General features: G+C 58.2%; 1 protein-coding gene across 1 annotated transcript; it reads left to right on the forward strand.

The window, feature by feature from the left end:
- The first annotated feature begins 630 nt into the window (after window positions 1-630).
- SOCS3 (suppressor of cytokine signaling 3) lies at window positions 631-4,154 on the forward strand. The gene is made up of 2 exons (XM_079903845.1): window positions 631-909; window positions 1,465-4,154. Exon 2 carries the CDS (start codon window positions 1,553-1,555, stop codon window positions 2,264-2,266), a length of 714 nt encoding a protein of 237 aa, XP_079759971.1. The 5' UTR covers window positions 631-909; window positions 1,465-1,552; the 3' UTR covers window positions 2,267-4,154.
- Window positions 4,155-13,207: the final 9,053 nt, after the last annotated feature.

Here is a 13,207-nt window from a genome sequence, read left to right on the forward strand (position 1 = left end):
TCCCCACCCCCCAGGGCTCCCAGGTCCGGTCCCAGTTTCGCGGCCCGGCCTTGGGGTGTCCCCCGTTCCCCTGAGGCAGGCATGGGCCTCCTGGGGCCGCGATCGGGATCTCGGGCGGGCGCGGGAGGGCGAGGGGGTCTCCCCACGAGGTCCGAGAAAAGGGAAGGGGAGCCGGGAGCCTCTCCCGCTCGGCCTCCTGGAACTGCCCGCGCTCTGGGAGCGGCGCCCCCGCCTCTGCCAGAAACTGGCCTTCTTAGAAGGGAGGGGGAAAGTGTGAATGAGAAGTTGGGGGCGGAGCGCGCGCGGGGGAGGGGCCGCTGCCAGGAACGCGCCGCCGGGGCTGGCGCCTAGCCCGCCGGCCGCCCCGGCTGCCTCGCGTTGCGCTTTGTCTCTGCGCGCGTCTCTGCGGGTCTCTGGCCCTGCTCGCGGCCCGCCCTCGGTCGCCCGCGGCCCCTCCCTCCCATCCGCGCACAGCCTTTCATTGCTGCGAGTAGTGACTAAACATTACAAGAAGGCCGGCCGCGCAGTTCCAGGAATCGGGGGGCGGGGCGCCGCGGCCGCGTATATACCCGCGAGCGCGGCCTCAGCGCCGGCTCCGACTCGGACTCCCCGCGCCGCCGTCGCCGCCGCCGCCGCCGCCGCGACTCCGGCCCCGCACGCCGCCCGCCCGGCCCGGCTCCCGCCGCGATCCCTCGCCTCGCCCCCGCCCGACCAGCCCGGGGGCGCGCAGGGGGCAGGGCGGGCGTCCCGGCGAAGCCCGAGGGACGCGCGCGCGAGGGCCCTTTGTGGACTTCACGACCGCCAACATCTGGGCGCAGCGCGGGCCACCGCTGGCCACCGCGCCGCCGCCGCGCCTTGGGGACCGTAGGAGGGGCAGCCCCAAGGCCAGAGACTTCGGTTTGGGACCAGGTAGGAAGGAGGGGCGCGGCGTGGAGGGGGGGTCGGTTCACTAGTCCCGGGAGCTTTTCCCGGTTTCCCCTCCCCTTCCCGGGTCATTCCCGGCAGGGAGGGGACGAGATAGGGGGCAGAGCGGATGGAAGCCGGAGATCCCAGGTTCCCGGAATACCCAGGCTGGGGCCCTCGGGCTTCTCGTGTCCCCTCCCTACCCCCATGCCTCGGATTTCTTTCTCCGTCCCTGCCGCCCGGGGCCACCGGACTGAGCGGCGTCCAGAGCGTCCCGGGGGCCCTTCTCCCGCTCCCCACCCCGGCCACGCTCCTGGAGACCCAACTTCCGCGCCCGAGTTTCCCACTCGGCGCCTTCCCAGTGCGCGCTGGGGAAAGGGCTGCCTGGAGGCGGGGGCTGGGCGGGCTCCGTGGGGGTGTCTGGGTCGGAACGAGGGCCCAGGCGAGCGCCTCCGGGGCAGCTGGTGTCCCGGCCGCTCGGCGGAGGGAGGGGAGCCGGGGTGGGCCGGGCGCGCTGGAGGGTTCCGGGTACTCACGCGGCGCGCGCCTTCCTCCCCGCAGCTCCCCGGGATGCGGTAGCGGCCGCTGTGCGGAGGCCGCCGAGCAGCTGCAGCCGCCGCCGCGCAGATCCACGCTGGCTCCGTGCGCCATGGTCACCCACAGCAAGTTTCCCGCCGCCGGGATGAGCCGCCCCCTGGACACCAGCCTGCGCCTCAAGACCTTCAGCTCCAAGAGCGAGTACCAGCTGGTGGTGAACGCAGTGCGCAAGCTGCAGGAGAGCGGCTTCTACTGGAGCGCCGTGACGGGAGGCGAGGCGAACCTACTGCTCAGCGCCGAGCCCGCCGGCACCTTCCTCATACGCGACAGCTCGGATCAGCGCCACTTCTTCACGCTCAGCGTCAAGACGCAGTCGGGGACCAAGAACCTGCGCATCCAGTGCGAGGGGGGCAGCTTCTCGCTGCAGAGCGATCCTCGGAGCACGCAGCCAGTGCCCCGCTTTGACTGCGTGCTCAAGCTGGTGCATCACTACATGCCGCCCTCCGGCGCCCCCTCCTTCTCCTCGCCCCCAGCTGAACCCTCCTCCTCGACCCCAACTGAACCCTCCTCCTCGCCCTCCTCCGAGGTGCCCGAGCAGCCGTCGGCCCAGCCGCTCCCGGGGAGCCCCCCCAGGAGAGCCTATTACATCTACTCGGGGGGCGAGAAGATCCCTCTGGTGTTGAGCCGGCCCCTCTCCTCCAACGTGGCCACTCTCCAACATCTCTGTCGGAAGACCGTTAACGGCCACCTGGACTCCTATGAGAAAGTCACCCAGCTGCCTGGGCCCATTCGGGAGTTCCTGGACCAGTACGATGCCCCCCTTTAGAGAGCAAAGGGCAGGGGTAGGGGCTAGGGGCCCGGGTCCCCTCTCCTCCATGGCACATGGCATAAGCACAAGAATCCAGCCGTGAGAGTCCTGCAGCTCTGGGTGAGCTAGGGGGCGGACAGGCCCCTCCCTCCGGTCCTCCCCCTGCAGAACTGGGCGGGCGGTACCTGGAATGTGTTTGAGGAGAGGGGGAGAGCCACCTGAGCGCCCCTCCCCCACGCCAGTTTCTCCGGAGGAGCCGGCGGGCCCAGGGGGACCACAGCAACGACCTCAGTGGATTCTCTCTCCTGTCCCGCTTTCTCGACCCCCCTGCGCTTCCAAACGGGGGACACTGCGGGCGTGTTGAACTGGTGAGAACTGCCGGGGAATCTTCGAACTTTCCAACGGAACTTGTTTGCTCTTTGATTTGGTTTTAAACAGAGCTTTAAATCTGAGCAGGTCGCGGGCCTGGAAAAGGGTGGATGAGAGAGAGGGCGCCTCAGGGGCCCAGGGCTACCGGCTGGCCAAGGAAATGGTCACCCCCATCGCCCAGCCCAGGTGAGGAGGGTGGCTGCCTGCTCCACCTCTGACACAGGGGAGAAGGGCAAGGGGTGGCCTGAAGGGCACCTTTCCGCTCCCCCTCTTCCTCCCCTTTCGGACAGCCACCAGAAACACAGGTCCTAGAGTGCATCTAATGCCGGAGAGCCCAGGGCCCTTCCCCTGTTTTAAGGGGGGAGTGGCATTTGGAAGAGGATGGACGGCTGGTCAATTCTTCTTTCCCCACCCATGCTATACCTTTCGGCACCTGGGGGATGGGGCTGGAGGAGATGGAGGAGATGAGCCACCTTTGAGCCCAGATCCTGGACAGAGAAGATGGGGGATTCTACTTTGTGCCTCCTGACTATATCTGGCTAGGAGATTTGCCTTAAATGCTCCCTGTCCCATGGATAGGGACTGGCACACAAGAAGCCACACACTCAGCCAATCCAGGCAGAGGCCAAGAGATTCTCAGAGGGGCGTACACCGGCCACACACCATTCGGCGGGGGAGGTCAGAGATGCATGGGGGGGGGGGGCAGAGATCCATGCCTTCCACCTGAGCGCAGGAAGAATGCCAGCCCAGTGGGTACTGGCTGGCCAGTGGTGCCTGGGCTCTGGCCAGAGCAGAGCCACCTGGCTCCACAGCCCCCCAGACCCTGCACAGCCCTCCCTCCTCACCCTGGGGGACTGGCACAGGCAGGAAGTCATCGAGAGGCCCTGCCACCCAGCTGCTCCCGCTCTGCAATAGCACTGATCAGTGAAAACTTACAGTAATGTAGCGGGGATGGAATTACCTGGAACTGTTCTTTTCTGGGGAAAACTAAACACAGAGTTTTCTGTGTCAGGTATTGGGCTGGGTGGGGCAGCTGTGTGTTGGGGTGTTTTTTTGTTTTTTTTTTCCTGTTATTTTGTTTGGGTTTCGTTTTTGTTTTTTAATAATGTTTACAATCTGCCTCAATCACTCTGTCTTTTATAAAGATTCCACCTCCAGTCCTCCCCTCCCCCACCCAGGCCTTCGAGGCTGACAGGAGATGCTTGAAGAACTTACCAAAATACCAACAACCCAAGTCAGACTTTGCACATATTTATATTTATATTCAAAACAGAAACATTTCAGTAATTTATAATAAAGAGCACTATTTTTTAATGAAGAACCTGACTTGAGCCTTTCTCCCCCGCCCCTTCTGCCTTACTTGCTCTTTCACCCACACCTACACCCTACATCAGAGGGCGGCGGCTCTACCGCCTTGCTGCCCTGGCGCTCCCTGTGATGGAATCAAACTCGGCTTCACGTCACTGACAAGCTAAGGCAGCCACCTAGACTGTACCGAGAGGGGTAATTCCTGCTAGTCTGATTCAGATCTGACCAGAATATGCAAAGCAAGTTCGAAGGAAGCGCTTCAAAGGGCTTGCAGGGAGTATGAACTGAGCTGTGGTCAAAGCTTTTAGAGGCTTCAAGCTATTAGAGGCGCTGGGCTCCTCGTCAGGGAGGTGTTCCGAGAGAGCCCAGACTATGGGGTCCTGGAGGCGACCCGTGACCTCAGCACAGCCGGGTCCATGGGAGGTGGGGGGAGGGGGAGTCCCGATGCAAACCCTGCACTAAGTGGGGCCCTCCCCAGGGGTAGGAGCCCCAGCCTGAGAAGTGGATGGGGCCACATACCTCCCAATAAGAGCAGCCATCTATTCACCTATTTTCAGCCACTCGCACCCTCTGGGCACCCAGAGACCACCTGGGTCGGTGGTCACCTTCCCAGCCACCCCCAGGAGGCTGGTGTTACCACCGCATATTCTCAGGCCCAGCTGTGTGCTCCATGGGAGCGGGGACTTGGACGGGTCACTTCTGATGCCTAGAACGGTGCTCGGTAAATATTTGTTGGCTGACTGGGGGCAGCATCTCAGGTTCACGGAGGTTAGGCAACCTGCCCGAGGACACACCTCTTGGGAATGTGGGAAAGACACAGGTTAGGAATCCGGGAGCCTTTGATTTTTCCAAAGCCCAGGAACTCTCTCTGCCTCCCTTAAGTAAGCACAAAGAATATGCCCGGGGTTGCCCCTAGGTGGGTCCCCCCTGCAAAGTCAAGAGGTTGGTAACCGCCCCCCCACCCCCACCCCCACACTCAGCACTAGGGTTCTGCTAAAAAGGCAAACTAAAAGTGCTGCTCTGTGACATTTTCCTTCCATGCTTCTTCTCCCCCAAGGCCCCAAGCCTGACAGCTGGATCAGTGTTCTCCCCAAGTCAGGGGCCCCATCCCCTCCTCTGCCTCGGATGCCTGAAACAAATGCCACAGCCCTCTTCCTGGCCCCCGATAAGCTGCTCAGGAATCAGTGTCCAAAAGGCAACTGAGAGTAAATAAACAAAGTCGTTTTTCTTTCCCATTTCCTGGACTTTTGGGGAAAATAACCTAAAGTGACGAGAAAGGGCGAGGCCAGGCATGGGACCACTGAGTAGACAGAGCACGTTAGGAAGCACACCAGAGAGACTACCACCTCTGGAACTGGGAATGTAGACCCAGGCAAGGTCACCTTCCCAGAGCACAAGGTCAGGTGAGGGGACCCAGTAGGGCCTGGCTCCCCAGCGCCTCGCAGGAGGACGAGAGCCCGGGAGACTTTTGGTAGGCTCTTCCCCACCCCACCATCTGCTGGCCTGACAGCCTCGATGGAACCTTGGAACCCAGAGCACACGAAGGCCCCGTCCTAGGCCCAGAAGGCAGCTGTTTAGCCAGGATGTCCAGAGTTTAGAGGGTGCTAACGGAAGGGGCTGCAGGGGGGAAGTGGCTCTCCCTACCCCTTGGAGGTGGAACTCAGAGGCAGAAGACCCCTGACTCCTTTTCCTCGCTGCCCACCCCACCCTTCTTCCTTCCCATAGGTCTCTCCATTTTCAGACCACAGACCGGACCAACCTTCTGGTTTGCAGACAAGTCAAAGTGACTCCCAGAGAAGGAAAGCAACTTACTGGACTTCACACAGCCAGCTAACGGCAACATCAGGACAAGAATCTCTCAGACTGGTCTGCTCACCAGCACTTCTCCCTGTTTTCCCTCCTCATAGCAACCCGTGTTGCAGAAGTCTTTCTGTACTTCTCAGTCCTTTCAGAGGCAGACACCGCTCCTCCAGAGGACTTTGTGGGCAACCCTCTGTCCTGGCCGCCAGAGGAGGGGTGCACCTGGTTCCCAGACTTGCTAAGAAGCGTCCTGCAGGGCATAGGGAAAATTCTTTGCGGCTTGAGCCTCAAAGGGGGTTAAGCACAGAGGGTTAAGCCCAGCTGGGGGTCCCTGGCCAACAGAAAGGGAGGAGATGGAGCTCCCCAGACCGTGGGCCCTATTACCGTGCTTCAAGCGCTGTAGGAATCCACCCCCAAGAGGTCCTTATCCTCTCCCCGGTGGTGCTGTCTTTGGGCAGGCCTCCTGATGAGTTAGAGCCAGGAACGGGAACTCTGAGGCTTGCTCTGGGGGAGGGAAGGAAGGAGGCCACAGACAGGGGAGCTGGAGATGGAAAGTAAGCGGGCACGTGTGTCCTAGTCTAAGGATGTTTGGGAGGGGACACCGCCGGAGTACCAGGCAGAGAGAGAGAGAGAGGGCAGAGTCAGATAGCCACAGAGGGAGTCTAAGCAGAGACAGAAGCCTGCGGGGTGGGGGACAATGTGCACAGGGGCGGACCGGGAAGACCGAGGCCGAGGTGGGAAGAACCCGGTCCCGGGCGCACCTTCCCGCGCCGCGTCCCGCCCCCTCCGGATCCGGCGGCCACCGGGCGAGCGGGCAGGCGGGCGCGTCGTTCTGGAGGCCTGCCTCTGCCAGGAAGAGTCACTTCCCGGACACCGCGGGAGCCCTGACGGAGCTATGCGAAGAATGTACGCGCGGAGCCTGGCGGGTGGCATCTCCCGGGCCCGCGCCGCCGCCGCCGCCGCAGCTGCCCAGCCGAAAGTGAGCGCGGAGGACAGCCCACGCCCCCGACACGCCCCCGACACGCCCCCGCCGCCCGCGGAGCGGTCGCCGTGGCAACGGAATTACAGGCGCAGAGTGCTGTTTATTCTCAGACCAGTGCCAGGAAATTCGGCCGGGAGGCTGCCAGGCGCACCTCCCTGGGGTGGGGGGCGGGAGAGGGAGGAGAGAGGATGGACCGGCGCGCCCGGGGCTCCTGGAAGGAGAGAGGGAGGGAGGGAGGGAGGCAGTCCTTCGTCCCTGGGGGTCACTGACCCCTCCGAGGGGAGGCTGCTCAGAAAACCCTGACTCTTTGTCGGCCATGAGTGGATCAAGTTTTCCCAGGGGAGCCGAGATCCCCCTCCAGGCCGGCAGCCCCTCCCCCCCAGACCACTGTCCTTGGAGCCCCCCAGCCCCTGCCTGTCAGTCACTCACTCACTCATTCATTCATTCACTCAGCGAGTACCCATTAACACATCCTGTGTGTCAGGGGATTGAGTGTGAACAAGACAAGGCCCTGCTACTCCTGCTCTCCAGAGATTTAGTGGAAGTGACAGACACTAGTTAAAATGTAAATAAAATAAACAGTCTGATATTTGTGCCGCAAAGACTCATCTTTAAGTCACATTTCCAGTACCTCGAACATCCACAGTCCTGTCTCATCCTCAGGTACGGTGACCAGCTTGTCCTGGGTTAGTAGCCCTGAATGTCCAGGACATTTGATCACCCTTCCCTCGGGTCACACATCCATTTCAGTGATAGTGAAAGTGAGACTTGGATTGCAAGGGCAGTTATTCCAGGGTCATGGAGCTCATTAGAGAGAGCCGGAGGTCCTACCTGAGAAAACAGGGCTTTTTTTGGCTCAACCCTTCTCACCTCCCAGAGCTGCCTCCCTCCCAAGGCTCATGAAAGCCAAAGAACCACCTGCGGCTAGTCCCCAGGGAGTGGATGAAATTGCAGATTCCCGGACTCCAAGCTCAGCTTTTCTGAATCAGAAGCCCCAAGGAGAGTGGGGAATCTCAATACGCAACACCTCCTCAGGTGACTCTGAGACCACTCGCTTCCTTTGGGGAAGACAAGCCTGGATCCTCCTCACTTCCCGGGAAAGGGAATATCCTCCTTGAAACTTGACTAAGCCAGAGCTGGGAAATTAGCAGGGAGGGAAGGCCCAGGATCACTGCCCGCACTGGGGCAAGTGCAGACAAGTGCAGCCCTTCCCTCTGCTGGGCTCCAGCCCCTGGGCCCCAGCCTGAGGATGGCAGGGGGAGGAGGACGGTGCTCCTTCCCCCAGTGCTGAGCCCTCCCAGCTGTGCTGTGCTGGGAACAGGCCAGGCATTTGTGAAACCCTGGGTTAGCCTGACCCACTGTCATGAGGACTGCCTGTGGAAGCTGGCGCGGGGAGGGGGATGGAGGGCTGTTCCCAGAAGTGGGGAGAACTCTGGACTTCCCACTCCTGAGTGCTCCGGATTGCAGCACAGCCTTAAGCAACAGCAGTGGCCTGGAAGGCTGCATTGCAGAGAGAATCAGAGGCCCCCGGCTCTCATCTGAAGCCAGGGCTCTGAATACTAAAACTGCGCGCTCTCCTCGTAAATACGATCACAGCTGCTATTCGTTGTAATAATCAGGCCCAGCCTTAGAGAAAGGTGGAAAACCTAGACTTAAAAGAAGAAACAAACGATGCAAGTTCGTTATTTACATTACACAATAAAATGTTTCCTCTCTTTCACCTCGCCTCCCCCAAATCTTCTTTTCATACAGAAAATGCTATTTGGTATCCATAATGTATAGGATGATGAAGGTATAGACATGAAACGTAAAACCCACGAGGGGGGCTTCCCTGGTGGCGCAGTGGTTGACAGTCCGACTGAGGATGCAGGGGACACGGGTTCGTGCCCCGGTCCGGGAAGATCCCACATGGTTCGGAGCGGCTGGGCCCGTGAGCCATGGCCGCTGAGCCTGCGCGTCCAGAGCCTGTGCTCCGCAATGGGAGAGCCTACCCACAACAGTGAGAGGCTTGCATACCGCAAAAAAAAAAACAAAAAAAAACAGGAGGCTGATGTGATGTGTACACAACCACAGGGGGCGCTATTCACAGTGTGATCTTTGTGGGTGGGGATCCCACGAAGTTGTGTGATGGGGGCTGCAGCGTTTCTGAGCTTTAGGGTGCATTATTAGTACCTGATGCTTACCTGCCCAGTGCCCCAGGTGACATCAATGCAGGTGGGAGCCCTGTTCTGGGCACTGTGACCAATGCTGGAGAGATCATTGCCAACCAGGAAACATTCAGACTTCAAGAGACTTACAGTCTGAAAGGGGAACCAGACGTGAAAACCAATAAGTATCCTAAAAAGGAATGAGTATAAAAATAAAATGGTATACAGGGTACATCTGGAGGGCCCCAGGAGGAAATGACCTACAGGGGTTTCCCAGAAGAGGTGACTCTGGTGATGGGAAACAGCAGGTGTTCCCTTGGCAGGCGTGGGACAGCGGGGCATTCTAATGATCAGAAACAGGGAGATGGCCAAAAAAGGGAAAAGAAGGCTTTGGGGAACTTCAAGAAGTTTGGTGTGTCCCCATCAGGCACTTCCATGCCAGGCTCATCTTCTAAACATACTGGTTTCATCCTCACGTCACGCACACAGCCCTTCCCCGTAGGATGCACACTGGTTCCCGCGGCACTTTCCTCTAAGCCGCTTCCAATACATTCAGACTCTCACCCTAGAGGAAAGCTCATTGTCTTCAACTCGCCCACCCACTCCACACCACACTGGGAGACTTACTTCCTCCCATCAAGGTGGTCTCCTTACCTGCCCACCATAGGCTTCACACCTGTGCTCACCTGTGAGCCCATTTCACATTGGGGTTATCCCACCAGCCCAGACAGCCCTTCTCCCTCTTCCAATTCTGCCTCTCATTGGTGGTTGCCAGTTTCCTCCAGGCTGGACTATGAACTCTCTGAAGGAAGAACTCTCTTATTCATTCCTTCGATGATATCTTATTGAACGCCTACTCTGCACCAGGCACTGGATCTTCCAGCTTTTTACATTCATCACAAAATCCGGCAGAGTCGGTGGCGCCAGTGGAAGCCCACCAAATGCTTGACCCCTGACTGTACAAAAGAAAGAAACGTCTTTAAATAAAGGGGTTTCTGGAGTCGTTAAAATGTGATTTAAATCGTTTACAACTTTTACTTCGGGAAGCAAATAGGCATCTTTTCTTTTTTTTTTTTTTTTTTTTTTTGCGGTATGCGGGCCTCTCACTGTTGTGGCCTCTCCCATTGCGGAGCACAGGCTCCGGACGCGCAGGCCCAGCGGCCATGGCTCACGGGCCCAGCCACTCCGCCGGCATGTGGGATCTTCCCGGACTGGGGCACGAACCCGCGTCCCCTGCATCGGCAGGTGGACTCTCAACCACTGCACCACCAGGGAAGCCCCGGCATCTTTTATTTTTAATACATTGTGTTGGCATGAATAGCACTTTTGTTTTTTTCAGAACACATCCTAATATATTATCTCGCTCTTCCCTCCTTATATAACTCAGAGGTAAGTGAGGCAGCTCAAATGAAATATGTTGCGTTTTCCAGATGAGCAAACTAAGGTGTCAAGAGATTTAGGCGTGCCTCAAGTCACACAGACGGTTAGTGGAAGGAGCAGACTTAGAACACTGATCGCCTGCCCTTTCCACCACTACCTGCACCTGTGTGTGTGAGTCCCCACCATCCAGGACCTCCACTTAGCAGCTACTGTGAAAGCTCCCCAAGGGACCCAAATGGCAGCTGGATCCACACCTGGCTCTCATCAGAGACCAGTCAGCCCTGGGGGACAGTCCTGGGGCTGCCATTCCATCCATAGAGACTTTGAGTGGTTGCAGGGAACGCCAGGGTCATCCCATCTCCCAGCGTCTGGGAGCCTCAGACGTTCAGGGCTCGTGTTCCCAATGGACACAGAATTGCCAAGGAAACTCCAGTGAGACCTCTGGCCAACCCAATGTGCAGAGTTTTGCGTAAAGCCTCAGAGAACCCCAATATCACTCTAAACTATTCCTTCTGGAAGCCAGGGGAGGGATGAGATGACCTCTATATCCCCTTCTGTAATACAATTCTATGAAAAGGAGGCTGGAGGGAAAGGAGCCAGCTTGGGAGGGAGGCAGGCTGGCTTTTGAGCGTGGTCCCCTAGCCATTCGCTGCCCTTTTCAGTGTTCCTTGGCACCTGGTGAAAGTAGGCAAGGGGGTCTGGCGGGAAGGCCACCCAGAAGCTATTCAGAGACCAGCCGGCATTGCCCAATCAGGGGGTGGGGACAGTCAATGGAATACTGCCCTACACACTGGGGTTTCCCCACTGGACTCCTCAGGCCATCACTCCAGGGGTTGGCTGGGAACTCAGCAAGGACCCTGACCAGGCTCTGGCCAGAGCCCTGGAGTGGAGGGGAGGAGCCTGCAGGCATCCTGCCAGGCCTCTCCAGCCTTAGAGAAGGAGCTGAGAAGGTCAGCCAAGGGGCCCAGCTGCAACAAGAGACCTTGTGCCCACACCAGGGTAAGGACTGAGCTGGTCCATCCTGAGTGGGGGAGGGGAGGGGCCTCAACCCTGGCAGAATATATAAGGCCCTGGGACCATCAGGCCGGACTCCGTCACTGGTAGGAGAGACATCTGGAGAGGAAGCAATTAAAAGGGCCAGAAAACCGGTAGAGGCTGCAGGCCCCTGGGAGAAAGATGAAGAAATGGCCAGAGATGCCTGGAGGACTTCCTGGATGTGCCCAGGCTGGGCACGTTGCTGTGTGCACAGGCCGCTCAGCACATTTTGAGCTCCGTCTGTAAACGCAACGCCCAGTACCGTCCCTCCGACGTGCTGTAGATGAGCTTTCCATGGGGTGATGCGTGATGATGAGTCACCCCGGTCTAGCTTCCCACTGTGAGCAACACAGTTAACTGGCAGAAGACTGACCAGGATTCAGCGGCGAGGTGATGGCAGGGCTCCGAGCTTTCCTCTGGGAGGAGAAAGCTGTCCTGATCCAGGATCACAGGTGATCTTGGCCTTGGGGGGAGGATTCGAGCAACTGAGTCAGCCTGCCCAGGACTCTGCTCTCTGGTCTCAGCGGCCCTCCCTGCTGGTCTCTGGAGGGTTCAGTGGGAAACAGACAAGGACTGCATGAGAATGCTGTTGGCCTTGGTCTCCCCCTGGCCTGTGGAGTAAGAATAAAGAAAGGTTCACCATCCCATAGGCCCTCTTGTTGGCCCCGACCCTGCAGGGAAAGAACCTTCACCCACATATTTTATTTATTCCACATACTTTCGTGGCCTGCTTCTGACACGCCAAGCACTATTCTAAGCACGTGGACGGTAGGAACGCATTTAATTCTCCAGCAACTCCATGAGTTAGTTCCTATTGTTGTCCCCGTTTTTATAGTGGAGGGAACTACAGAACAGGGATGTAACGTGACGTGCCTAAGGTCACACAGCTAACCAGGAGCAGAGCTGGGTCCAAACCCAGGCAGTTGGGCTGCAGCATCCCTGCCCATGGCCAGCATGTGCCAACCCTTCCGAGACACCGGACATGGGCACAGGAGCCCCGGACCGGCAGAGGGCAGAGCGCCACTGTGTGGCAGGAAAGCTGGGTGTGTGTCCCAGATCACTGCTTCCTGGCAAATGACCTTAGGCGGGTACTTAGCAGTCTAGCCGTGGTTCTTAATCTATACACAGGGATCTCAACAAAACCCACTTCATGGATTGTCATGAGGTAGGGACAAGACCATGTCACAGGTTTAGTATTATTAGCAGGGTCTCCCTGGGACCAGCAAGATTCAAAATGACCTCCCACATTCACCCCCATCCAACCCCCCACACCCCCGCTATGAGGAAAGTGGAGCCCGGCAAGGCTTGGCCACCATTTCCTGTCCCGGGTGGGAGGAGGATGCTTAGGAAGTGTTCCTTCCTGTCTCCTCCTTGGTTTCATCCAAGCCTTTCCTTTCTGTGCCTGCTGCATTTCCTTCTTGTTTTCCACAACTGCCCTCTGTTTGACATTTGGTGCTCGTATGAGTTTCCTGGGGCTGCTATAACAAAGGTCCACAAACTAGGGGGTTTAAAACAACAGAAACAGATTTTCTCACCGTCCTGGAGGACAGAAGTCCCAAATCAAGATATGAGCAAGGGCCATGTGCCCCCTGAAGTCTCTAGGGGAGGATCCTTCCCTGCCTCTCCCCAGCATTTGGTGATCACCAGCAATCCTTAGCGTTCCTTGGCTTATAGACACATCACTCCAGTTTTCGCCTCCGTCTTCACATGGCTGTCTTCCCCGTGTGCCTATGTCTAACTCTCCCTCTTCTTGTATCCAGTCATTGGATTAGGGCCCAAACAAATCTAGTATGACTTCATCTTTAACTACATCTGCAAAGACCCTATTTCCAAATAAGGGCACATGCACAGACTCCACATGGACATGAATTTGGGGTATACTATTCAACCCTGTACTGCTGGTTGGTCCTGCAGGATCTAAAATGAAGAACATTTTTT

The sequence above is a fragment of the Stenella coeruleoalba genome, assembly GCF_951394435.1.
Source record: "Stenella coeruleoalba genome assembly, chromosome: 19".
Classification (NCBI taxonomy): domain Eukaryota; kingdom Metazoa; phylum Chordata; class Mammalia; order Artiodactyla; family Delphinidae; genus Stenella; species Stenella coeruleoalba.